The sequence below is a fragment of the Zeus faber genome (assembly GCF_960531495.2).
Source record: "Zeus faber genome assembly, chromosome: 7".
Taxonomy (NCBI): domain Eukaryota; kingdom Metazoa; phylum Chordata; class Actinopteri; order Zeiformes; family Zeidae; genus Zeus; species Zeus faber.
In genome coordinates this window covers 26,791,415-26,818,893 of record NC_137203.1, presented here as the reverse complement: position 1 = coordinate 26,818,893, position 27,479 = coordinate 26,791,415, and the positions used below count along the sequence as shown (strand labels likewise).

Below are 27,479 nucleotides of genomic sequence, written 5' to 3'. Positions count from 1 at the left end.
AGAGAACGAATCTAAAAAAAAAAAAACTAAAAAAAACAATACAACCCCCCCCCCCGCCCCCCCGCCCCCGCGTTGTGTCCGTGAGGGATGTGAATCATGGTCAATTTTCCTTCCAGCGTGGGAGATTCCCGGGTGGTGCAAGTGGAATGAAACTTCCCGCTCCTTCAGCTCTTGAAACGCGTCTGCTCACATATGTGGTTGAACCTCCTGAATGGAAAGAAACAGAGAAAAACACACATTTCAAGGGGCTGCATGTAGTCCACCAGAAAATGGCATAAATACTGTATAAATATAAATTGTGTTACACCAGCACCCTCTAGCGGTCAAAGGGGGGAACCGCACAAATGCAGGCGTAATGAGAACTATGGCATGAAACCTAAAAGTAATATTTCAATTGATTTGTGACGATGATGGTATTTATATAAATATAATAAAATCTTCAAGTCTCATTGTCTATTATTTATATGAGTATATCTATTACCATTCTCATTGTCATCTAATATTACAAGTACCTATTTCCAACCATGCTGAATAAAATGTACATATCCCTGGAATGACCTATGTCGTAAAAGCGATTCTGGATTTCTTTTTAGCATTACAATTTGAAGAACAAAACCAGGGGAAATATCACAGATTTTCAATTATCATGTTTTTTTTTCCCAAGGACTTTTCAAGCTCTTCGGCACTCAAGGGGCTATTTTACAAGGTATTTTAATCCTTTACATTTCTGAGGAAGAGATTCAAGCCCTTCAAGCACCTCTGGCACCTCTAAGAACCCTGACTATAAGGCTTTCACTTTGTAAAAAGTATATGTAAACATAAAAACACAAACAGTCACTCCTTCTCTACAGCACCCGGAGATATCGTCCTGGAGAAACCAAATTTGTTTCCAACGGACTGAAATGAACATACACTGCGTGGTGAGCCTTGACCTGCGTCCGGCAGTTGCGTCCCCAGTAACAGTCCGGACGAGACGCCACCGAGGCTGCGGACAAAAGAACAACGACAGAAATAATGAGAAAAAGAAACAAAAACAACAACAACCTGCGTTAATCCCACGGCAGGGCAGGGTGTCCGTCCCTCTCCTACCTGGCAGGTCAGACACCGGGATGTTCTGCCTGAACTTGTAGGCCAGCTCCTTGAAGGCCCTCAGCCCACAGCAGTGGCACAGGATGGTGTTTGCTGAGATGCGATAGTCTACAAAGAGGAGCCACACGCAGCGTTCTCATTGAAAACAAATCTTCAAATCAGATAAAAAGAAATGCAGTCAGTACATTTAAGCACCAATGTGTGTGTAGTGTAGTGTAGTGCAGTACAGTGTAGTGTAGTGCAGTGCAGTGTAGTGTAGTGTTGTACAGTGTAGTGTAGTGCAGTGTAGTGTAGTGTAGTGCAGTACAGTGTAGTGTAGTGTAGTGTAGTGTAGTGCAGTACAGTGTAGTGCAGTGTAGTGTAGTGTAGTGCAGTACAGTGTAGTGTAGTGTAGTGCGGTGCAGTGTAGTGTAGTGCAGTGTAGTGTAATGTAGTGCAGTACAGTGTAGTGTAGTGCAGTGTAGTGCAGTACAGTGCAGTGCAGTACAGTGTAGTGTAGTGCAGTGCAGTGCAGTGTAGTGTAGTGCAGTGTAGTGTAGTGTAGTACAGTGTAGTGCAGTGTAGTGTAATGTAGTGCAGTACAGTGTAGTATAGTGCAGTGTAGTGCAGTACAGTGCAGTGCAGTGTAGTGTAGTACAGTGTAGTGTAGTGCAGTGCAGTGTAGTGTAGTGCAGTGTAGTGTAGTGCAGTGTAGTGCAGTGTAGTGTAGTGTAGTACAGTGTAGTGTAGTGTAGTGCAGTGCAGTGTAGTGTAGTACAGTGTAGTGTAGTGCAGTGCAGTGTAGTGTAGTGTAGTGCAGTGCAGTGTAGTGTAGTGTAGAGCCGTGCAGTATAGTGTAATGCAGTGCAGTGTAGTGTAGTGTAGTGTGGTGCGGTGTAGTGTAGTGCGGTGCAGTGTAGTGTAGTGTAGTGTAGTGTAATGTAGTGCAGTACAGTGTAGTGTAGTGTAGTGCAGTGTAGTGCAGTACAGTGCAGTGCAGTGTAGTGTAGTGTAGTGTAGTACAGTGTAGTGTAGTGTAGTACAGTGTAGTGTAGTGTAGTACAGTGCAGTGTAGTGTAGTGCAGTGTAGTGTAGTGTAGTGCAGTGTAGTACAGTGTAGTGTAGTGCAGTGTAGAGCCGTGCAGTATAGTGTAATGCAGTGCAGTGCAGTGTAGTGTAGTGTAGTGCAGTGCAGTGCAGTGTAGTGTAGTGTAGTGTAGTGTAGCGTAGTGTAGTGCAGTGCAGTGTAGCGTAGCGTAGTGCAGTGTAGTGCAGTGCAGTGTAGCGTAGTGTAGTGCAGTGCAGTGGAGATGACAGTTCAGCCACATTTTAATAGCTACCATGGTAAAAGAAGGAACAACGCGTTTCCAAATGAAGGCCAATGCATATTTCTACGTAGGTAAAAACATCGGTGCATTGGTGTGCATCAAAGGCAGGTTTGATTTTCCACCGAACCTGAGTCTAAAGATATTTGAAGGCTAGAAGGAGAGTCCTAAAAGGTGTTTGTTCCTTCAGACTCCGCCCTCTTCCTTCACTCTGATGTAGGAGGACAGCAGGAAGGATTTGACGGCGTATTTTTGAGGCTCTGCGACCAACGTTTAACCAGAACCCTTTGCTGAAGCTAAACAACAAGTATGTTTCAGCATTAACAGTCTTTTTGCTCTCAGTCGTCAGTATGTTAAGTGTCAGAGAGACAGTTTCCAGGTTTCCAGGCTGACTCCAGGACTCACCAGAGAGATAGTAGGTTCCTTGCTGTAAGCCCTGCAGTCCTTCCTGCAGCATATCCCTCCAGGTCATCCCTCTTGAAGACAGGTAGTTCTAGAGGACGACGGGGAAGAGAACACAATCTTTGGTCATCCAGTAGGTTCTGACAGAATTGCCACCGTCTAGTTTTTTGTTTTGGTTCTGCCAAGGATTTCAGACATTCCGAGTACCTAGGTAGTGTCAGTGACATATTTAAGTCCCTCCAGCTGTCAAGGACAACAACTCAGGCTTTCTTACGTGAACAAAAAATTCAATAAATGAAAGAAATGTAAATTTTGGTGGGAAACTCACCTGGAGGATTTCGGATTCATAGTTATTGCTGTTCAGTACACCGTCCAGGCATTTGTCGGTCAGATTAAGATCTGTATGAAAGACGGATAATCAGTTTATAGTGGTGTTTTTAGTAAGACATTAATACTTCCCCCATGCACACATAAACCACAATAAGGTGATTAACCAGAAATTTAAAATTTGTTTTTAGAAAAGAGATTTTGAATAAGGTGTGCTAACATGTACGTGTATTACTTTGATTCCTTCAACCAATCAAGTTGGTTCATTCAGTCAAGATGTGTGTGAGGTTCACATTCTCTTTCCTAAAAACGCACCATCTGCACTTACAGTACCGAGCACACTACTAGTAAGTGAGCTTTTCACCCTCGTCAGATTCCACGTAGAAAAAGCAGTTGGGTTTAAAGTGGACTTGTTAAGCTCCTTTTTACACAAGTTATAAAGGTCTCTGAGGTCCCCAAAACATGTTTTTGAAGTTTTTTTTGCTAAAAATACCACTTAGATTGTGCATTTTAGCCATTCTAAAACATGCCTCTAAATCTATTGTGTTCCTGACACTCCATTTAAATCAGCAGCGTCAGTTTAAATGGGAGCGAAAATCCAGCTGCTGAATTTTCAGTCATATGCTCCAAGCTTGTGGGGAACACGGACACGTACCACAACTCACGGGACTTGGACGCGGGGATTTTTTGTTTCATGTTAAGTCGGAAAATAAAATAAAATACAGAAAATAAATAAATCTATAATAGAAACACCATTTTTATTGATTTTGTTTGGAGAGATGCACAGCTGATCCGGAACTCATGACCATATAAAGGAAGAAAGAAAGAAATCTGTGACAAGGTGACGTCAGCTCGTGCAGAGAGTAGAAAAAAAAACTTTGAAATCGAGCGTTCCAAACGTTCGGAAGCCTGAGTGTTTTGCTCACAGCAATTACTTTGTCATTAGTTTACCTCATTATTTGACACTTTGGACACATCTAATATAAACATCCAACATTGTAACATTATATATATGACAGAAAAATAAGGAAAAGCATAATAGGTCCCCTTTAAGATTGATCATTATTGAGAAATTAAACCCTGAATAGTTGAGAAAAGGATAAACACGTTTCTCTATATATTTTTCAGTTTTCAGGCTAAAATAGAAGATTATGCTCTAACATGTCATTAAGAGCAGAAAATAGATATGTCCGGTATTTACACTATTTGTCCGACAAAATGTAATCCTCCCGGACACATTGGCTAGTAATTAAAAATCCTAGCACGAGCTCTGGACCGCGTAGGGCCCATGCCTAACAGTGAAATACCCCCCAACCCACGCAAGAGCTGTTGCTGAAGAGGAGACCTACCACTGAAACGTGCCAGGCAGCCCTGGCAGCCGATCCTCTGGCAGCCCCAGTACATGTGACAGAAGGGCCGCTGGCACACCGTACCTGCCAACATACAACAGGTAGCCATTATGACTCCTACAATGTTTTTACATAACAATTTCCGGTTCGATAAAGGTTTCTAATCTGCGTTTCTCCGGGATGTTTTGCAAACTAAAATTTGAATGGCCACCACTCACATTGCTGTGCGGGGATCTGCTGGCTGCCCACTTCTGACCGTCTGTCCGGCATTGGCTGAAGGCAGCAGGAGCAGATGACGTGGCAGCCCTGCGGAGGGCACCGGTGCTCCTGGGCAGCTGCGGAGGGGAAACCGTTCTTAGATACAAAGCCAATCTCGAAAATCTCCCTGGGAACTCTGAATTTGCTGCATCATGCTCTATAGTAGAATTCTCCATTTATTTTTGTAATTTTGCGCCAATTTTCTTTTATTTACAAAATGTTGCATGCGGCAGTATTATCTCCAGGCAATGTTCCATCTAGTACATTTGACACTAGTGCAAAACTCATGAGACGATCTCGAAATTGGCTTTCAATGTCTCATGGGATGTTGATCGTTTCATTAGTGCTTAGAGAGAATTCCAAAGCTAGCAGTTGTTAACCATTTTACTTCCAGGTTACAATACCAGGTTCTTTTCTATCTAGATATGTTGTACTTTTTTGCCGCTGTGTGTGTGTCTGCTGTGTTTTTGGGGCAATAGTGTTTTGAGCCATTCACAGTCAATAGGGAATTCACAGAAATACCCTGGGTACCTGGGGGGTTACTGGTGGAGGTAGACGGCTGCTCTCCGGCGGGCCTTCCAGACCCTTCCTCGGTCTCTGGGACGGCTGGAGGCACCGGTGCCGTCACAACTGGCAAGGTGGGTGGAGCACTGACCCAGTAGCTGGGAGCGGTAGCGAACAGCATCTGACCGTCATCCTTCCTGTAGCCTGGACACTGCCTGCACATGACAAACGGCTGACTGGGGTGGGGGGGGGTCAAACAGACAAACAGCAAGTTAATACAATTAGGTCTTTCCATGAAAAATTATTTCATTTTTTTATTATTCTTTAAAAAAATTAAGCATATCATAAGCGATTCTGACTTGCTGTTCTTCATTTGTTTTGATCGGATTATGATAGACTAGTGCTCCACAAGTGTTCTTCAATTGAACACACAAATAACCCTATTATTCACGCCCAAAGAGGAAAAGCATGAATTTTGTTCATAGGTGGGCCTTTTTTACGGCCAACAAAAGCAAAAACATAACATGCATCCCCTGTACCTGATGTCCGATCCGTCACTGTCGTTGTCAGAGAACTCGAAGAGATAATCAGAGCTGCCTTCCTCGTCAGAAAAGGAGCGCTCGATCTTCGGCTGCAGCATGTCCTGAGTTATCTTGTTACGGCTGTCCATACTCTTCAGGTCGACCTCACTGCGACACTTCTCTGTGGGAACAAGAGCACCTGCTTGTTTGTGTCCACGTATAAAAATAACCACCTCATCGATAGGCAAGCCAGTTCACATGTAAAGCACATTTCACACACACGTGCAATTTAGAGCGCTTTACAGAAGAAATAAAACTGCATTAAATCACAATAAATATACATCATTTTAGTCCTATGTCAGGAGGGTCCGCTCCTTAGGGCCTATGCTCCTATTGATACACATCCAACCCCGCGTCGCGGAACTACTGAACGTGCACTTGCTTCAGCCAATCAGGATGGAGCAGCATAGCCTATATAAACCCCTGAAGTACCCTCTTCGTCCTCTTTTCCAATTCAGCAGCGACTGATATTCAAGCAATCACCTCTTTACAAGTTCAAAATTACCATTGTCAAGTAGACTTTTACTTGCTATCTTGAAAAACGGCTAATCTACTAGAGCCACCTGTATTTGCACCACGCTGACGGTAGCAGGCGATGCTCACGACGGGACAGGAGCACGCCACTGCCGCCAGCCTCGTGGAGCCAGCGTGCGAGGCCTGTCGCTTCGTCTCAGCCGCCGAGTGGGTCCGCCAGAAAAAATTCTTTACCGACCTCGTTCCGACGGGCCATGCCACCGTAGAGATGATGGGGCCGTTGCCATCCCACATCACAGACGGGGAGGATGACAAATCCCCCATTGTAGATGAGGGGGACATCTTCTCCCAGCCACCTCCTCCATCTGTCTTGGGGCCCAGTGGAAAGCAGTTTGACGAGGACCAGGCCTCCGTTGCACCGGAACGTTCCTCCAGCAGGGAGGCAGAGGACTTCTCAAAGACTTCGGTGGACATCCTCCACATGGTAGGGTCGTTCCACGATGTCGATCAGCCACAGGAATCAGGCTGAACATGAATCCAAGAGATGGCATAGCTCAATGGGTGAACTTGGGGGTGGGCCTTATATCACAGGGAGGACTCCGCAAAGCAGACTGGCGCTTCCACTAGGATATAGTGCTCCAGTTGTAGATACTATTCAGGAGGGCACAAGTGGACATATTAGCGCCAAGGGAGACTGCTCAGTGTCCTCTATGGTTCTCCATCCATGCCAGGGGGTGGATGCATTCCCTGGGGGTGGACGTGTTCGCGCACCATCTGTGGCCGAAGGATCTCCTTTAGGCATTGCTACCATCAGGTCTGTTGCCCAGACTCATAACAGGTGTGTTTGGAGGGGCTGTTGGTGATACTGGTAGCCCCCCATCACCCCAGGTCACTTTGGTTCACGGAGCTCCAGCCACTGATCGTGCCGGGGCCGTGGCAGATCCCCATCAACGCGTAGTCGCAGGCCGGGGGCTCGGTACCCTCGTCACCAATCCTGGGACATCCTCTGTTGGCCTGTCTCCTGAATGGCGCAGGCTTGAACAGTATGGACTGTCACAGGCTGTGATCTCCACCATTGTGGACCGTCACACACAGTCCACTTCTTGGCTCTACGCCTCCAAGTGGAACATGTTCGAACGGTGGTGCATCAACAGTGATGTCGACCCCTTGTGCTGCAGTGTCGTTCCTATATTGGAATTCCTGCAGTCTCTCATAGACGAGCAACGTGTGGTGTCCACCTATACACGGAAGCGATTTCAGCTTCTACCTAATCGATAGTTGTTAACCTTAACAAAAATTAGTTGATTAATTGATAACATAAAAGCTGATGCCATCACCAGGGGTCGGCGCCATGACGCTTGGGGACCTAGACTACATCGGGCAACACTGAAATTTTGTGACTTTGTGCAAAGGTCATTTCAAAATGGAGAAGTTTGAGGAAAGACTCAAAGAGTTGGTTCCCGCATACAGGAATATTTATGACTCGTCCTTGCGCAAGTTAAATATTTTAACATTTTGTAATCCTCCGCGACAGAATGAGTCAAATGCTACGTAGCAGATCAAGTCTGGTGCAGATATGGACATCGAGACGCTAATAAAAGTATTAAACACTACTAACATTTTTATATATAATAACAGACACAAAATAATTGAGTTAAATATAATTTATTGGAGTGATCAACATAGCAACATATCGCTTGTTTAGTTTTACTGACTCATCACCAGTGGGTCACCAGTGGTTACTCGACAGCTCTGAGGAGAGAGGGGGAGAGCCTTTGCCCCCCACCCCCCTCCCCTCACTCGGCTCCAGTTTCAGAACACGGCAAACTACACTTACACCGTTTCAAAGCTCAGATTTTTACTGGCGGATAAAAGATTTTGCCTGTCATCAATGTCAATCGCGATCAATGGAGTCGATTGCTGATAGATGATGTAATCATAATTCTGCCCAAGCCTATTTCAAATCTAGTGAAATTCACAATTCCTTTACATCATAAATTAATTTAGTCAATAGGGGGGGGGGGGGGGGGTGTCAAGGAAAAACAAAGTATGTCAGCACGGCACAGAGAGCCTGGATGAGACAGACCTGGGTGCTGGATGAGGTAGGCCTCCACCAGGTTGTTGAGGATGTGGTTCTTGCGGATCCGCTCCACCGGGCAGCGGCAGGTGGGGCACAGGGATGAGCGCTCCATCCAGCCCGAGTAGCAGGCGGCACAGAAGGTGTGCATGCAGGGCTGCAGGCTAGGAGGAGATGGGACATTTGAGACAAGTTTACATATCCGTTACAATATCAACAGTATAGAATTTCAGCTTTTGCTTTTGTCTCTGCAATAACAACAGTCTCTCTGACCAGACACCCACCTAACACAGTCGTGCAGCAGGTCCTGACAAATAATGCAGGTCAGGGATTCCTCCATCTTGTCCGTCTTGGTCCCTTCCGCTGGAGGTTTGCCCAGCAGATCGCGGAGGCTTCCTTTAGCCGCTTCGGTCCTGGATGGATGCGGCAGACCCGAATCCTGAACCTTACCTGGAAAGAGATCACTGTTGATCCTTCCTCTGACGTCAAACGCAGAAGGTTCACCACAATGCATTCTATGGTGATCTAAAGTCTGAGATTTTAAATATTTTCCCAAGAAAAACTCCCCCAAATATTTCAGAACCAGCATAATGAGGAATTTTAGACATATTCTCATCAAAATTAAGACTGGAAAAACAGGCAGCTTGGATCACGTGAGTACATTTATCAAGAATGTAATCGTATGCAAATTTGCACTTTCGGGCTTTACAACGTCCCTACACACGCACAAAAAAAGCTGCGTTCCATGGTCTGGGTGTGGTATTGAATGAGCGCTGCTCAGGTTGGGGGTAATTTAAGACATTTTTAGATAGAAGATACAGTGTGTGAAGCACAAATATGGCCCAGCAGAAGCTCCGGCTGATGCACTCACTGCTTTCCACTCTCCTTTTCTTCCTCTCTGGTTCCAGGTCATCTCTTATCTCTTGCTCCAGTGCCGGAACCGGCTCTTCAGACAGCCCTGGTGAAATGGAAAAGAAAAGCCCGTAAAGCCACTTAAATTCACAGAGTGCATCCCTGGATACAAATGAGTTGTCAAGGCTCAGCAGCCACTGAGCTAACTTTTATTTATTTTTATTTATTTTTTTAATGCTGGTTCCTTTGACATACACTATGGTGCGAGAGCTTTATTGTAGCTGGTAGAAGAAGAATTTATACCAGATTTCCATAAAACTGCATGAATTCCACTGAGACCTCCAGAGCTTCCTGACAGATATAATCAAAACCTTGGAAAACCTTGTACCTTGTAACCTGCACCCTTAAAGTACATGACTAAAATAATCATATGTTCTCAACCAACAACTACTAGGGGGTGTAATGCAAAGTTAGACTTTCAAGTCCGAGGTCCCAATTCAATTTGGATTTCTTTACGCACTTCGGTGTCATATCTACTATCTATATAAAAACGGTCTCTTGTTTAAAGGATGAGATTTCTTATTTCACATTTGAAATGCAGCAACACAGCGCTGTGTTGCTCTCCACTGGTCATCACGGCGACTTTATTTCATATTGTCAATTTTAGAGCTAAAAATGGTGTCTACCAAGACAACTTAATAGAATAACACCAACGGGGCTTAACATAGGACCGACCTTGGGCTGTGGGGGTTGAGGTGGTGCTGCCCTCAATGTGGATATGGGAGACGGAGGTGGAAGTGGAGGGCTGAGGCTCCTCTTGCGTCAGGTCCCGCGGGGCACTCCGCAGCAGCACTGGTTCCACAGAGAGCGACAGATCCGAGGGCGACGCGGCATTGCCCTCCGTGTCGGTAGCCGTCGATCTGGCACCTTGAGGATTGCAAGATTCAAGATCGATTAGGCAAAGTGATTAGGGTAAGCCGCGATAAAACGGAGGGGAGTGGGAACACAACGGCGCATGGACTCGCTACTCACTAGATCCATCCTGCGAGGCCGCTCGCTCCAGGTTGACGGAATGGTAGACATAAGCAATGTCTAGGGAAAAAACAAACCAAGAGGACGGGTGTTATACAGCACGTGTGCTCTGAGATGTTAAAGTAAAACCGCCCATCGGTCCAATCGAAGCACTCACTTTGCTCCGGCTCATTCTTCCTGTACACAAAGTGGATGACGTCGCCGCTCTGCAGCACGTGGCTCTGTTTCTTCACCAGCTTGGACATGTTGATCACCGTGCCGTTGGTACTGCAGGGGAAATTTTTATGGAATAACATACACCTATCAGCCACAACATTAAAACCACTGACAGGTGAAGTGAATAACATTGCTCATCTTGTTCCAGTGGCACCTGTCAAGAGGTGGGATACATTAGGCAGCAAGTGAACAGTCAGTTCTTAAAGTTAATGCGTTGGAAGCAGGAAAAATGGGCAAGTGTAATGATCTGAGCAACTTTGACAAGTGCCAAATTGTGATGGCTAGATGACTGGGTCAGAGCATCTCCAAAACAGCAGGCCTTGTGGGACCTGACTTGCAGTGGTTAGTACCTACCAAAAGCGGTCCAAGCAAGGACAACCGGTAAACCGGCGACAGGGTCATAGGCTCATTGATGAGCATGGGGAGCGAAGTCTAGCCCGTCTGGTCTGATCCCACAGAAGAGCTACTGTAGCACAAATTGCTGAAAAAGTTAATGCTGCTATGATAAAAAGGTGTCAAGAACATACATTGGATAGCAGCTTGCTACGTAAGGGGCTACTTAGCCGTAGACCTGTCAGAGTGCCCATGCTGACCCACCGCCGAAAGCCCCTACAATGGCACACGAGCGTCAGAACTGGACCATGGAGCAATGGAAGAAGGTGGCCTGGTCTGATGAATCATGTTTTCTTCTACATTATGTGGATGCCTGGGGTTAGGGTCCGATCCGATTGAGCATCTGTGGGATGTGCTGGAACAACAAGTCCAATCCATGGGGGCCCCACCTCACAACTCACAGGACTTTAAGGATCTGCTGCTAACGTCTTGGTGCCAGATACCACAGGACACCTTGAGGTCTTGTGGAGTCCATACCTCAATGACTCAGAGCTGTTATGGCGGCATGAGGTGGAGATACACAATATTTGTAGTTATTAGTGGTGGTTTTAATGTTGTGGTTTATCGGTGTATATGCTCTGTGCGTTACCTGTAAACACATTTGGAATTAAAACAAAGTGATATGGATAATGTAGAACACTTGACTGAATATGTTCCGCACCTCAACACACACACACACACACACACACACACACACACACACACACACACACACACACACACACACACACACACACACACACACACACACACACTTTAGCTACTCAGCTGTTGTCACTGTGCTTTTTACCACTCACCATTGACCTACATTTCTTCCTCAAACTTATTAAATCAAAATAAATGCAGGTTAATAAATAAATAAAAACTCCATAGTGCTATGTACGTAGCGACTTTCCTGACGAGGGATGCAATGGTACACAGTATGTTATCGAACTGTTCGGTATGCCCCCTTTGGTTGAACACGCACACATAAACCGCGGTTTTTCATTATTAGGGTACAAGTCCACCGGACGCGTCATAGTGTTCAGGTGCAATTGGTAAGTGCTGCTTCCTATTAATTCCACTGCCGACCCCATCAGCCGCATGGAACCGTGTAGCATTTCTCCGTGTAGGGGATTTTTGTGCCAGAGGTCTATTTCGTTTTTCAACTGTGTGCAGCTACGCAACCTTTTCCATAGAAACACAAGATAAAACTACATAGATGTTTTTGTAAAGAGTGCCATCGATCAAGTTGTCTAGTTGGAAAAAAGTGTCCCTCTTTATTACGATCTTCTCGAACAATCCGATTCTTTTGAACTGCTCTTATGTAGGAATGAATGGAAAATAATTTCGCTGGGTGATGAGCCGTTCTTTTCTTTTTGGCAAGTATTACAGTTTTATGTTGTATTTGTTTAAGTTGCCGTCTCTTGCCATCAGCAAACTTTTCCTCTTCTCTGAAAGAGATAGCCTATGCTCCTCCTTCGCCGGGAGGTGGCCTGGCTGAAAAGGAGCACACCCACTGTCACGTCAGGTGCACAAAGCGAAGGCACACACACATTGGTCTGACTGTGAGGTTTTATTTCAATACGTTATTTTTATATTTATTATTATTTATGTGTGAAAATACTGTTTATACCCATTGCACCGTAATTTCCGGACTATAAGCCACTACTTTTTATCCACGCTTTGAACCTCGCGGCTTATCCAATGACGCGGCTAATTTATGGATTTTTCCCGCTTTCACAAGCTTCATGCTGCCAAAAAAACTCAGCAAAAAACACATTATGTGACAGTGCTCAGTTTTTTGGCGGCATGAAGCTTTTAGAGGGAAGAAAAGCAGATGGCCCGAACTAGAAAATGAGCTTGAAGACTGGGTCAACACACAGAGAGCAGACGGCCGAGGTGTTTCAACTGTGCAGATCCGACTGAAAGCCAAAACAATCGCCACCGCAACGAAGTTTAAGGATTTTAGAGGTGGACCATCGTGGTGTCTGCCAGTGGGTCTTGACAGCGTGGAGCATTGTCAAAAAATCCACTATCATCAACGGGTTTGGAAAAGCTGGACTGCTGCATGTTGAAGAGGGCAGCATGAGCTCAGCGGGGAATTTGCCTCCGGATGAAAGTGAAGAGAGCGACAATGAAAACGATCCAACATTGGATGAAGCAATTCTGAGGCTATTCAACTCCGACACCGAAGGAGATGACTTCAGTGGTTTCAGTGCGCAGGAGGAGGAAGATAGTGACCAATGACTTTCTTGGTAGATTCAAGATTCAAGATTTTTTATTTGTCACATACATATACATACTTTCATACATATATGCAGTGAAATGTAATAGGCTACTGTTTAATGCTAATGTTTTATTTTTGTTACAAACCGTGTTTCGTTAAAGCCTATTTATTTTTGTTACAAGCTGTGTTTTGTTAAAGCCTATTTATTTTTGTTACAAGCCGTGTTTCGTTAAAGCCTGTGTAAAGTTCATTTGTTTCAATGTACCGGTAGGCACCTGCGGCTTATAGACATGTGCGGCTTATTTATGTGTAAATATTTTTTTTAATTCAGTGGGTGTGGCTTATATTCAGGTGCGCTTAATAGTGCAGAAATTACGGTACACAAAAATAACTGTGCACGTGGTGTGGATCGTGGGCGTATACAATGTATATATGTCAAATAAATTTGGCGAGTACGTGGTGGAGGAGGATAAGGACCATAACAACCTAGCAAAGAGGAAGAAGGCAGACTCAGCTACCATTTAATTCTCAGCGCTGTAGAGGTTAGTATCTTGGATGATATAAATAACGAGCTGGACATGCTTGGTCCAATGCTCAGAGTCATTTCCGAGATTAAAGCCAGGCTTGATTTCCTGCACTGCACAGTCGGCGTGATACCAAAAGACAACATGGATCTAAAAACCTGTGTGAAGCGTCTCACAACAGAGATGGTGGCTGTAAAGAAAGACAATAACCCCTAACCCTAATGAAAGAGACTATCCTGAATATCCAATCCAGAAGTATGCAGGATAACCTCATCTTTCCCGGGATGCCTGAGAACACAGAGACCCCAGAAAACATGATGAAAGATTTCCTACACACTGCCCTGAAACTCCCCACGGACACCGTGAAGCAGATCAGCAGTGTCCCAGTCGGTGACCGGGTTCACCGACTGGGACACCGGGTGGGGAACCGTGCCTGCTCCATCATTGCTCAGTTTGAACACTTCAAGTACAAGGAGCTGGTTTAAAGCAAGGGACGAGAATGGAAAGGAACCACTCTGGGTATGAATTCCCCCGGGAGATCAACGATCGACGGAAGGTCCTGTACCCCATCCTGAAGGAGAACTGGCAGAAGGGTAAACGGGTATCGTTGGTTGTTGATAAAATATATATAGACGGTCTGTTATTCCGAGACTCCTCCACCACCCCCTGATTATTCTGATATGCAAGATGTAGAAATTAGCATCCTATCTATGTCAGGATTGTAAATATTGCCTAGTCTCATCATCTCACCTTCCTAATCCCTCGCTCCCTACTTCTCTCACTCTATCCACTCTCACTATATGCATGTCTGACTGCAATGTTCTTTGTTTATCGTTGTCTATTTGCCATTTGTTTGTGTAGATATGTATCCTTACGAACTTCCTGCAATACTAGGACAGTAAAAAGGAATGTAAAGGAGAAAAACTCAGGCCTATCTATGGGAAAACATGGGCATAGTAGTGTAGCTTTTGCCTTGGATGCACTGCGCTGCTGCATGGGAAAACTACAAATCCACATCCATCCCCCACAGCTAACAAAAAATGACATCCCACCCATTAAGTTTTCTAGTTGGAATGTGAGAGGCTTGGACACACCAGCTGAACGTAGCAAAATACTAAGTCACCTCACCAGGATGAACCTCAGCTTCTGTCTACTGCAAGAAACTCACCTCACTGCATCCAAGCACCTCAAACTCAAAGCTCAATGGGTTAATCAGATGTTTTCTGCATCATATAACTAAAAAAATTAGGTGTTGCTAGATTGATCAATAAAAGTTTCCCATACCAGAATAAACCCACAATATCAGACACAGAAGGGCGATACATAATGATTAACCGAATTTTTGGGAACATCAAATTAACCATAGCTAATATATATGGCCCCAATATATCAAACATGAACTCATTCCTCGATGATATCGAACTCCCTAAACCGTCTACAGAGCAGGCTACTACATTAGATCAACCACTTACTCTAGAACAGGGTTGCCCACTCTTTTTCGGCTTGCAAGCTACTTTTAAAATGACCAGGTCAAAATGATCTACCTTCATTAAAAAATGCTAAATATATTTATTTATATGCATATACTGAGTATACTTCATATATACAATATATGTTGCCGTACCTTGCATCCCTGCATGAACCCTTACAGCACAATAGCATTATATACATTTATGGTCACTACCTTACTCTGATGACTTGCACTGAATGGAGCCAGCCAGGGTTGCATAGTCCGGACAGTAGCTGCTAATAGCCAGCCTCATGCAGGCTTCCAAATGATCATCCGTCATGGTGGAATGTTATTTAGACTCAATAATCTTCATGTGGGAAAAGGCTGACTCACATAAATAAGCAGAGCCGAATAATGCAGTCAAGGAGGTAGCACATTTCCTCATGTTTGGGTAATTTTCCTCTGTGAGTAAGTTCCAAAACGGTCCATGAGCCCTGGACTTGAGCTGAATGTCAGCCTGTAGTGTCAACATCTCATCCTCCACTGCAGACGAGTTCAGGTGAAACAGTGTTGCAATTTTTGAAGTGGGTGAATCAACCTCAATATCTTCCCTAAATGGGAAGCACATAAATGTAGCAATTGGCTTGAGTAAAGCACCTTGAAACTGTTTGTCAAAGTCTGACAGACAGTTTTCAATCTGCTCTGTGTAGCGCGCACTGTCGGGGCACTCCTCGCACCCCTCCCCTCCCCTCCCTGCCTTCCCTTGGGTCTCCAGCTTTGATGCAAGGTTTTGAAAGTTCCCCAAATCATGGCGCTGCAGCTTTAAGGACAGAAGTTGCACTACTGAACTAGATGATCATGTTGACCACGGTTTTGTCTTTTCCTTGCAGATTTTTATTTTATTTTTTTTGAATGGCGTGCGATCTACCCGCACTACCTTCGCGATCTACCGGTCGATCGCGATCGACGTATTGGGCACCCCTGCTCTAGAAGAACTCAGGAAAGCTCTCTTATCTATGCCCAACAATAAATCGCCTGGATCAGATGGCTACCCAGTGGAATTCTATTAACAGTTCTGGCCACTTATATCCCCATTTTTCATCATAATGGTTACAGAGATTAAGTCAATCTCCACCATGCCTCCGCACATGAATACCGCTCTCATTTTGGTTTTGCTCAAACCCAATAAGGACTCAACCCTCACCTCCAGTTATAGACCAATAAGCATTATTAATTGCAATTTCAAAATGATAAGTAAAACACTAACCAACAGAATCGAAAAAGTAATTCCATTTATAATTCACCCAGACCAAACAGGCTTTGTCGAAGGCAGACACTCATCCAGCAACATGCGCCGTTTATTCAGTCTGATCTGCATATCTCAAAGGAACAACTTAAATACTGTTAATGCTTCTTTAGATACTGAAAAAGCATTTGACAGAGTTAATTGGATATCTCTTTTCCACCCTCAACAAATTTGGCTTTGGAGGGTTACTCGTTCAATGGATCATAATTCTGTACAACTCACCATGTGCTTCTGTCATCACCAATAGTTACACTTCACAGCGTTTCACTCTACAATGTGGCACAAGACAAGGATGTCCGCTCTCCCCTTTACTATTCGCCATCTTAATTGAACCCCTTGTGGCAGCCATTGGTCAAACAGTAATATCATTGGCATACAAACAGGAAACTCTGTTCACAGAATCAGTTTGTGTGCAGACGATATTTTGTTATATTTACAGAACCCAATATCATCCCTACTGGAAGTATTTAATCTTATATCTAAATTTTCAGCCATCTCAGACTATTCAATAAATTTGATTAAAACCACGGTCTTAGCACTCAGGGGGAAAGACTGGAATGCTGTAACCCAGAAACTTCCCTTAACCATCACAACGAGCAACATTAGATACCTTGGTATTGATATCTCCACCAATCTGTCATATTTGTTTCCCCTTAACTTTACTCCATTGCTAAAATCCATTGAAGAGGACCTCACTCGATGGAACAACCTACCCATCTCACTTATTGGTAGCAGTGAAAATGAATATACTACCAAAAATAAACTATATATTTTCAATGACCCCAGTCCAACCAACAGCAAACTGGTTTAATACTCTAGACTCAATAATCAATAAATTATATTGGAAACACAAGAAACTGATAATTTAAATAGCAACACTACAGAAAAACAAGGACTGTGGAGGCTTTGCAGCCCCAACCTTTAGATACTATTTAGCGAACCATCTTCAATTTATAATGAATCGCTTACAACACTGGGCCATGGATGGCGAGACATCAAACTAACAGAATGTCAGGATTTATCAATATTTGATCTCTCATTCCTTACTGAATGTATAAAGAAACATAATTGCTTTAAAAACCCATTCATCGCAACAACTCTGTCAGGTTGCAGGTTACACTCCATCTCCAAACAAATTCACTCCAATCTGGCACAACCCAGATTTTCTGGTAAAAAAACAGACCAATAATCTTTAGGTCTTGGAAAGGACAAGGAATTACTGATCTGGAACACATTTTTGAAAAAAATTAGCTTATATACTTTCCAACCTCATATTTTACCTTTTTCCCAAATGCAAAATATGAGTGGTCAGTTTCCTGCAATTCCTTCAACTACAGCAGTCCCTAAAAGTTCAAATCAAATTCACGAACAACATCCTACAACCACCTCCGATGATTGAACTTCTTACTTATATAGGTCATTTAAAAAAATCCCTTTTCCAGAATATACAAACTTTTATTAAAAATAGATGACACTTTATCTTTTACCTACCATGGAATGGGAAAGAGACCCTGCTGTTTGCACCGATATCAACCTGTGGAAGCTTATTTGCAACAACACCTTTTCTATGACCCACAATTCCAAAATGAGTAGCTTATTTGCAACACCTTTTCTCTGACCCGCAATTCCATAATGAGTCCAATATAAGATTTTGCACAGGGTTCGGGCAGGGTGTCCGTCTGTCGGTGCGGGACCTGGCTCCAGGCCTGCGGTTCGTGCCTGGCATCCGCGGCCCAGGAGCTGCACCTTATGCTCCTCGGCGCGAGTGCACACACACACACACACACACACGCACACACACACAGGTTTTTCCATGTACAGTACATGTTTTTGTTTGGTTCTATGTTTATTTGTCTCACCTGTGGTGAATCTCCCCCTCTTGGACTAGTGATTAGTTAGACCAAAACATGGTAAGATCGTTCTCCAAAGATGGGGTGTGGTAGCGGTTCTGTACAACAAAAAGCTCTGCTCTTGTCATCCCACAGGTTGTCCACAGGACAGAGTTATTGCAGCAGTTCTGGATGATTAAAGATGAATGAAGAGTGGCATTGCAGGTTGAGAAGTTGAGCTCCACTTGCATACTAACTCTGTCCCAGATGCAATGGCATATAAATACTCTGTTGTATGCCCAGCATGCTGACAGCACAGGTAAAAAATAAATAAATAAAAATAAGAAGTCAGGGTGTTCTTTTCCAGTACAAATTAATATGTCATTGGGTTGAATTCAAGTCTTTTGCTCACATAGGAACGCATTCCATTTGAATGGACCTTTCCTCCAAAATCACTGTCTTCCAGCAGCAGCGGCTACTTGTGTATCGAGCTCCAGTTGCTCCTTTATTTTCCTCAGTTTTCTACTTCCTGTCTTGGGTTTCTCCTCTTGTGCCTCTAGTTTATGTCTCCTTTGCAGAGCAGCTTGCTCCCATCATGCCACTTTCTCTGCCTTTGCCTTTAAGCGTGCAGATGAGGTACTAGAAACAAATAACCTATGCCTACTAGAGTGGCTTCTTCTGCTTGACACACTATATCCAGGACTAATGTTATCATGGCACTCAGATTTTACATTTTCATCATCATTTGTATCATCATCTGAAATTCCATTTCCCTTCAACCAAATTGATATTTCTTCAATAAATATTTCATTGCCAGCCTTTTTTTAAATGAAACCATGCTTCCTGCTTTCTCTGCTCCTGCTCGAAGGGGAAACGTAGTGAGCAATGTGTTATGGACATTTTTTTTTTTTTTTACCTTTTTAGATTTTGTTAAACAGAGACATTTTCTTGGAAGCCAAGAGAGTGGTGATTTTTGTCTTTAATTAGCTTACTTGTTCAAATTTGATTTTCCTTTCCTTTTGAAGGCTTTCAATTACCATTGAGATTCCTTTTAAAAGGTAGGCTTTCCTTTTTTTTCAGTGACATCACATTGCACTTCTGTGGACTTTTTCAACAGTAATATAGTGCATATCATCCATTTTCAACAAATGGGTACTGTTGCTTTAATTAAGAGAAGGTGCTTCAAAAGGAATGTTGCACTATGTTGAGGGCTTGCGCACAAGCCTGTGCACTTTCAGTTTGTCCAAACAACACAATCGTAATCACATGACGAGTTGACCAGTAATCTTTTCCTTTCAATTTGCACAAATTAATAGAAGGTCTATACAATGAATAACGACTTGAATGCAATTCAACATAGTCCTCAAAGCAGCCCACTGCTGTGTATACTGTGCAATGACGTTCCAAACAAACAGGTGTACGCGCTCTTACTGGACCGCCTTTGGCTTGTGTTACTCAGAACCTCAGGGCCCAGAAGCTTAAAGGAGGATGATGGATTCACCATTATTCAGAAGTCAAACAGAATGGCCTTTGGAGTGCCATGAGTGTTGTCCCAAATGATTCCAATTGTCCAGGTGAGATTGGGTTTTTACTTGTGTAGCGACTATCCTGACTAGGGGTATAAAATTCCAATTCAAAATCTAAAATGTATCTAAATGAGCTAAATTAATTTCAAAATCACAAGCAGGTTTGCGATTCTCCCTGTATTTTTGTGGGTAATATTGTCTGACATGGTCGCCAAATTAGGGCAGTCAAAATCCGCCGGTAGACAAATGCAATGGGCGCTGAGGGGTCCCAGCGGGAAAAATAAATAAACAAATAAATAAATAAATAAAACACTTATTGGAATTTACAGTCTATTTATGCTATTTAAACACATATACAAAATGTTAAAATGTGCCGACTAAATGACCGATTGTCTCCGTTTCGGAAGTAAAATCGAAAACCTTTTTTTGTATTGTCCAATTCAAAATGTTCTGAAAACGTTACTGTTTTCCAAAATAGCATAATTAAAAATAAAATAAAAAAAACTAACGGTGGTGTTTTCCAAATGGGAGAGGGAGCAGTGTGTACCTGCACCGCAGGCACCGCAGTGTAGACTGCAGGAGTTTCTTTTTCTCACTTTGCGCAATAAAAGTGACGACAGATCTGAATGAGCCGGAATGAAAGATTCGGCGTCGGGGTCTCGGATGCACCACTGCCTCCGCTTGGTCTGTCGACCATATATTTACATTTATTTATGTAATTATTGCCTTGTTTATTTATTGCATAGGCATATTATTTTGATTTGCGTATTCCGTCTGTCGCTTTTCAGCGCGGGGGGTGTGGACCGGGACCGCACCGGGTGTCTTCTGCTGGACTGTCCCTTCCCCATCTATTCAGGCATTATCATGGCATGTGTGAAAAGATGGAAATTTTCCTGAATGTAGCAGCATGTGTGAATAGTGAAACTCACTAGTGGTGCCGGAAAGATTATCCCTGTAATTTACCGGGAACTATGTGTGAAAGGATCTTAACAATAGCATACCTGCTGAAAAAAATAAAATAAAATAAAACCTATGTTGAAATCAAAAATGGAATCGAAACCTTAGAATCAAAAGCCAAATTGAATCATGACAACCCTTATCCTGACCTACAATTAGCCACTCTGCTGGGTGTGGGACAAGACCTTGTTTTTGATGCGCTTCAATAAGTAGATGTCCAGACTGTATTCACCTGTATGATGGCTGGGCTGGCTTTCTGGTGTACAGGCGGTAAAAACTGTGAGAGCTCCCTGTCAACCATGCCCTGATTAGCCTTTTTGCACCTGTGCCAATATAGATTTTACCTAAAACACAATTCTACACTGCAACTCAGTGGTAAACTTGATATAGGCTACAATTATAAACAGACATACGGTTCAGTAATACACAGACATAATTAATGGCTTCTACAATGTAGGTAATCAACTTAGTATAACGATGAAGTAGCTTCTGATTTGTTTCAAGTGTCAACAATGCACCTCAGGTTGTTCTCTTCATTTTCCTCACAGTGTATATACAGCACACTGTGTGTGTGTGTGTGTGTGTGTGTGGGTACACACACACACACACACACACACACACACACACACACACACACACACACACACACACACACACACACACACACACACACACACACACACACACACACACACACACACACAGTGAGGCAAAAAAGTATTTAGTCAGCCACCAATTGTGCAAGTTCTCCCACTTAAAAAGATGAGAGAGGCCTGTAATTTTCATCATAGCTACACTTCGACTATGAGAGACAGAATGGGGGGAAAGAATCCAGGAAATCACATTGTAGGATTTCTAATGAATTAATTGGTGAATTCCTCGGTAAAATAAGTATTTGCTCACCTACAAACAGGCAAGATTTCTGGCTTTCACAGACCTGTAACTTTTTCTTTAAGAGGCTCCTCTGTCCTCCACTCGTTTCCTGTATTAATGGCACCTGTTTGAACTCGTTATCAGTATAAAAGACACCTGTCCACAACCTCAAACAGTCACACTCCAAACTCCACTATGGCCAAGACCAAAGAGCTGTCAAAGGACACCAGAAACAAAATTATAGACCTGCACCAGGCTGGGAAGACTGAATCTGCAATAGGTAAGCAGCTTGTTGTGAAGAAATCAACTGTGGGAGCAATTATTAGAAAAATGGAAGACATACAAGACCACTGATAATCTCCCTCGATCTGGGGCTCCACGCAAGATCTCACCCCGTGGGGTCAAAATGATCACAAGAACGGTGAGCAAACATCCCAGAACCACACGGGGGGACCTAGTGAATGACCTGCAGAGAGCTGGGACCAAAGTAACAAAGGCTACCATCAGTAACACACTACGCCGCCAGGGACTCAAATCCTGCAGTGCCAGACGTGTCCCCCTGCTTAAGCCAGTACATGTCCAGGCCCGTCTGAAGTTTTCTAGAGAGCATTTGGATGATCCAGAAGAGGATTGGGAGAATGTCATATGGTCAGATGAAACCAAAATAGAACTTTTTGGTAAGAACTCAACTTGTCGTGTTTGGAGGAGAAAGAAAGCTGAGTTGCATCCAAAGAACACCATACCAACTGTGAAGCATGGGGGTGGAAACATCATGCTTTGGGGCTGTTTTTCTGCAAAGGGACCAGGACGACTGATCCGTGTGAAGGAAAGAATGAATGGGGCCATGTATCGTGAGATTTTGAGTGAAAACCTCCTTCCATCAGCAAGGGCATTGAAGATGAAACGTGGCTGGGTCTTTCAGCATGACAATGATCCCAAACACACCGCCCGGGCAACGAAGGAGTGGCTTCGTAAGAAGCATTTCAAGGTCCTGGAGTGGCCTAGCCAGTCTCCAAATCTCAACCCCATAGAAAATCTTTGGAGGGAGTTGAAAGTCCGTGTTGCCCAGCGACAGCCCCAAAACATCACTGCTCTAGAGGAGATCTGCATGGAGGAATGGGCCAAAATACCAGCAACAGTGTGTGAAAACCTTGTGAAGACTTACAGAAAACGTTTGACCTCTGTCATTGCAAACAAAGGGTAAATAACAAAGTATTGAGATGAACTTTTGTTATTGACCAAATTACTTATTTTCCACCAGAATTTGCAAATAAATTCTTTAAAAATCAGACATTGTGATTTTCTGGATTTTTTTTTTTCTCATTTTGTCTCTCATAGTTGAGGTTTACCTATGATGAAAATAACAGGCCTCTCTCATCTTTTTAAGTGGGAGAACTTGTACAATTGGTGACTAAATACTTTTTTGTCCCACTGTGTGTGTGTGTATGTATGTATGTATGTATGTATGTATATATATATATCTATATCTATCACTACAGTGTGGATTTGCCCAATCCACATGTAATCTAACACATGTAATTTAACATGTCATCCCTGATCAAAGTCCCACTGGCTGTGAGCTCTGGGGCTCAGATAACTCGGTGGACGGAGCATACCTCATGTCTTCAAGCCACACCGCCCCTGAGCCCTCATCCTGTACGATCTTGCAGTGCTCCCCTGAGACTAGTTTGTTGGCGGGAAAGGAGAGATCGCACCCTGGCAAAGATAAAACATTGTTATCACAGGGTTCATTCTGGAAGTACAAAATGAAATTCAGGGACTTTCAAGTCCTTTAAGTACACACACTCCACTGTTACAGCTCCACCAGCAACGTCAGTTGTGCGGAGTCCGTGCAGCATTTCTCTATGTTTGCACGAGAGGTCTATTTTTTTTCCGCAACTGCGCACGGCTACGCAGCCTTTTCCAGATAAACTGTAGATAAAACTACACAAATGTTTTGTAAAGAGTGCAATCAATCAAGGTGTCCAGTGGGAAAATGACCCCTAGGATGGCCGTGTCCCTCTTTAGTACGGACTACTCTTCAGATACTCGCTACCACTTGCACTAGTATCGAGTCGTTCACAAATGATCCGATTCTTTTGAACGGCTCTTTTGTAGGAATGAAGGGTCGCTGGGTGATCAGCTGTTCTTTTTTTTTTGTCAAGTTTTACAGTTTTATGTTGTGTTTGTTTAAGTTGCCGTCTCCTGCCACCGGCAAATGTTTCCCCCTCTATGTAAGAGAGTCCATGCACCTCCCTGGCCAGGAGGTGTCCTGGTTAAAAAGGAGCGCACACAGTGTCACGTCAGGTTCACAATGCGAAGGGGCTTACGCACTGGTCTGACTATGAAGTTTTATGTCAATAAATTATTTTACTATTATTTATGTGTGAAAAATACTGTTCATACTTGTTCTACACAAAATAACTAACTATAGTACTGGTTTAATTTTATTGCGAAGGTTTTTAAAATATATATTAACAAAAATAAATGCTTTAATTTCCCACTATCCTAGACACCTCCCCTCCAATAAGATGACCTTGAGCAAATTATAACAACCCACCAATGAACTTGAACCCCCTTCTCCCCCTCCCCCCAGTCATACACGGAGCTAGTTATTTGTGGCAGACTACTATGAAAACATTTCACATAAATACATAGCACTGACGGCTATGCCATTGCTCGACTATCAAGTCTTGATTTGTAAAGAAAAACACTTGTTTCTGAAAAAAACTTTTTTTATTATAAATATTAACAAAAATATGAGAATATTTAAACAACACACCTAAACAGTTAAGAGCTTAAGCAAAACTAGACTTTAGAATAATAAACAATAAGTTACTTATTACACTACTTTGTAATAAGTTACTCACCAAAATAAGTGCAGACAAACTGATGCTATTTTTGCCAGAGGGGAACACTGGTAGTAAAAGGAAAATTACTATCTGAATCTCCGATCAGAGTGCTCTTTTCTCCAAACAAAGCAAATAAAAACTCTAGTTGTATTTAATTTACTCAGTTTCCTGTTGCTGCTCTGCTGTGGAGTAGATCGCTGAAAAAAATCCCGCCTGTGTTCTCACGGTCCGGTGGCAAATACCCCGCAGCCCGGTCCGCGAGCCGGTGGTTGGGAACCTCTACACTAGAGGAAATTCCGTCAGTGATGATTGGGTTTATTTCCCACTTTCATCACTACATCTTTGGAATTACTGGACATGCTGGTGAAAGGCGCACTCTCCCTTGTACCCACAGCAAACGCTATTTCCAACCATGGTGGATTACATTTACATTTCCCTGGCATCATCTATGCCGTTAAAGCGATCCTGGAAAAATGTTATTGCGTTACCATTTGAAAAACGAAACCAGGTGGAATAACACAGGTTTTCAATGATTGTGTTTTCTTTCCAAGGACTTTTCATGCATTTTAAGCCCTAAAGGGGCTTTTTCCAAGGTATTCCAGTACTTAAATTTCTGAGAACAAAATTTAAGCACTTCAAGCACCTCTGGGACCTGGTAAGAACCCCATTATCAGCAGTACATTAACATTCAGGTGACAGATCCAGGCACTCAAGAAGGTTTGAAAAAATAAAAAGGTCTTCAACAAGTAGGCTAATACATTACTCTTTGTGATTATAATGTTTCCTGTTTCTTTATTAGTAGTTTGCCTACTTTCGATGAACCTTGTTGCAAAGAATTGTGCATTTCAGAATTTGTTTTTTTAGTGGATATGACAATAATATTTATGGTTTCAAATATTTTTTCTAACAATCACTACTGAAAGGAGTGGGTAAAATTATGTTGAAATGTCAATCTATTGGCAATCTTTTTTTTTTCTTGCCCAGACATGTGGCCAATTAAGGCCAATCAGTTCACATTGTAACGCAAAGTAGACTCCAGCATCTCAATATAAAAAGGCAGACACAAACAGGGCCATGTGTAAAGGCCAAACCTTTCCCTGTGTGAAATCCTAACAAAAAAAAAAAAAAAAAACTAATTAATATTCCACACACATGTTCTCAATAGACGCCTTTTGTTGTCGCAAAGAGGGGGTATATAAGTTTGGTGAACTGAAGGAGCCTTTGTGTTTGGAAAGGGTCCAGACACTGCCCAGCCAGATAAGTCTGCAGCAATAGGAGGACTACCCCTTTTTTCATTATTTACCGTATAAATCTTAAAATAAAAAAAACACACACACACACACACACACACACACACACACACACACACACACACACACACACACACACACACACACACACACACAGACAGAATTAAAAACTAACTCTGAAATGCCCAATTCCTTGCAATAATGTTCATTGGAAGTACACAAACTACTTAGAAGGAAAGAGGAAACATTATAACCACAAAGAGTAAAGCTATGAAAGTATTAATACTACATGTATTAATACTTTCATAGCTTTACTCTTTGTGATAAATACAATAATATTTAGCCTACTTGCTAAAGAACCTTTTAATTTTTCAAACCTGCTTGAGTGCCTGGATTTGTGTGTGTGTATATATATATATATATATATATATATATATATATATATATATATAGATATATAGATATACACAAAAATGTATCCTTTTATCAAAAAGTAATCCCATTTATTTTCTCTACCTTCAAGTGAAACCAATGTGAAGTTACTCAGCTTCTACCACACCGAAAAAAATAAAAATAAAAAAATAATAAAAGGAATAATAATAATAATAATCACCTTTTCGCCGTCCAACTGTGTACTCCTTGTTGACAAGCAAAACTTGGGTTTCACAGGAATCCACTTTAACCAGTTTTCCCCACGGTTGACTTCTCTCTCGACTCTCCATTTCCGGATATGATTTTCTACATAAAACGTGGGAGAAAAAGCATTTTAGGTTAAATAAATAGATAGATAGATAGATAGATAGATGAATAAATAACTTTGAATTTTGAGTAAAACATCACATTTTCAGTTAAAAAAATGAACAAACAAAAACATTGAATTATAGGTACAAACTAAAATATTGCCCATACTAGCTGCACTATAAATAATTTAATAGGATGATTCTCTTCTCTTGCGTTATATTGATCAACAGACGAAATATTAGAAAAACGATATATTTTGGCTATCCAGTGTGAACACCGATGGCAGGAATTCACAATCACCAATTGAAAACACCACCGATTTTTTTTGCATTGAAGGAGTGAACAGCGCCTTGTTGCTCTTTTAAAAATGAAAGCAAAACCTGCTGGAGGCAGGCTAGTGCTAGCTCTGCATTGTAGCTAAAAGAACATGTCAAACTCCTAATTCTAAAACTACTTTACATGGACTGTCACTGCTACAACCCGGCCTGTTGATACGTCACTGCACTTTGTGGCCACATTTGCGAGCACAGAAGTGTTTGAAAAAGAGCGGCACAACTTTGTTTTCGCAACATGAGGCTTAACGTGCTATCAGCGTTAGCTTGTTAGCAGCTAACCATGCTAGTGACGCCATCCACAAAAGAGTTGGACACGATACGCCGAAGAGAGGGCATAATAGAATGATGTCTTAAAACCGTGTCTTTACCATAAACATCCCAGTTGTTCTGTACAGGGATTTTGCGTGATAGCGGGGTTTTGTCTCGTCATTTTCAGGGCGGTAGCAGCATCCGTGGACCACTTCCTGACAGGCAGAGCACGGGCGTTTAATTCCCGACATCAGCTGATGGAGGAGGAGTGATGCTGCGTTCAAGTCATGCGGAAAATGATCATCATCTGAAAGGTTGTTGACGCTATTGTTAGCCGTCGCCAGATTCATTTCTGTGACACCTTGAACTTGAATCACACTAAAAAAAAACGTAAAAAATAACAGCAAAGCGAGCAAGGCAAATCATCTGTGAATTATTTAAGGCGTTATTAAATGTTAGTGCAAGGCGCTGTGGAACACTCGTCAGTTGTTTCTGAATAATTGATCATTACTATTGCAAC

General features: G+C 42.7%; 1 protein-coding gene across 1 annotated transcript; it reads right to left on the bottom strand.

Annotated features, from left to right (window-relative positions):
• Positions 1-95: 95 nt before the first annotated feature.
• chfr (checkpoint with forkhead and ring finger domains, E3 ubiquitin protein ligase) lies at positions 96-27,185 on the bottom strand. The gene is made up of 18 exons (XM_080004368.1): positions 27,079-27,185; positions 26,248-26,372; positions 23,149-23,248; positions 10,407-10,516; positions 10,250-10,309; positions 9,953-10,144; positions 9,237-9,323; positions 8,650-8,815; positions 8,375-8,529; positions 5,773-5,935; positions 5,261-5,469; positions 4,690-4,806; positions 4,472-4,555; positions 3,124-3,194; positions 2,799-2,886; positions 1,090-1,197; positions 913-985; positions 96-207 (listed from the first exon to the last, which is right to left on the bottom strand). Exons 2-18 carry the CDS (start codon positions 26,354-26,356, stop codon positions 165-167), a joined length of 1,935 nt encoding a protein of 644 aa, XP_079860494.1. The 5' UTR covers positions 26,357-26,372; positions 27,079-27,185; the 3' UTR covers positions 96-164.
• Between the last annotated feature and the right edge of the window lie 294 nt (positions 27,186-27,479).

Coding starts and splice junctions, on each gene's coding strand:
- chfr (XM_080004368.1), bottom strand. CDS start 26,356: ATGGAGAGTCGAGAGAGAAGTCAACCGTGGGGAAAACTGGTTAAAGTG. Junction 23,249..26,247: donor CACAGTTGGACGGCGAAAAG/GTGATTATTATT, acceptor TATCTTTGCCAG/GGTGCGATCTCTCCTTTCCC. Junction 3,195..4,471: donor CTGCCTGGCACGTTTCAGTG/GTAGGTCTCCTC, acceptor TCTTTCATACAG/ATCTTAATCTGACCGACAAA.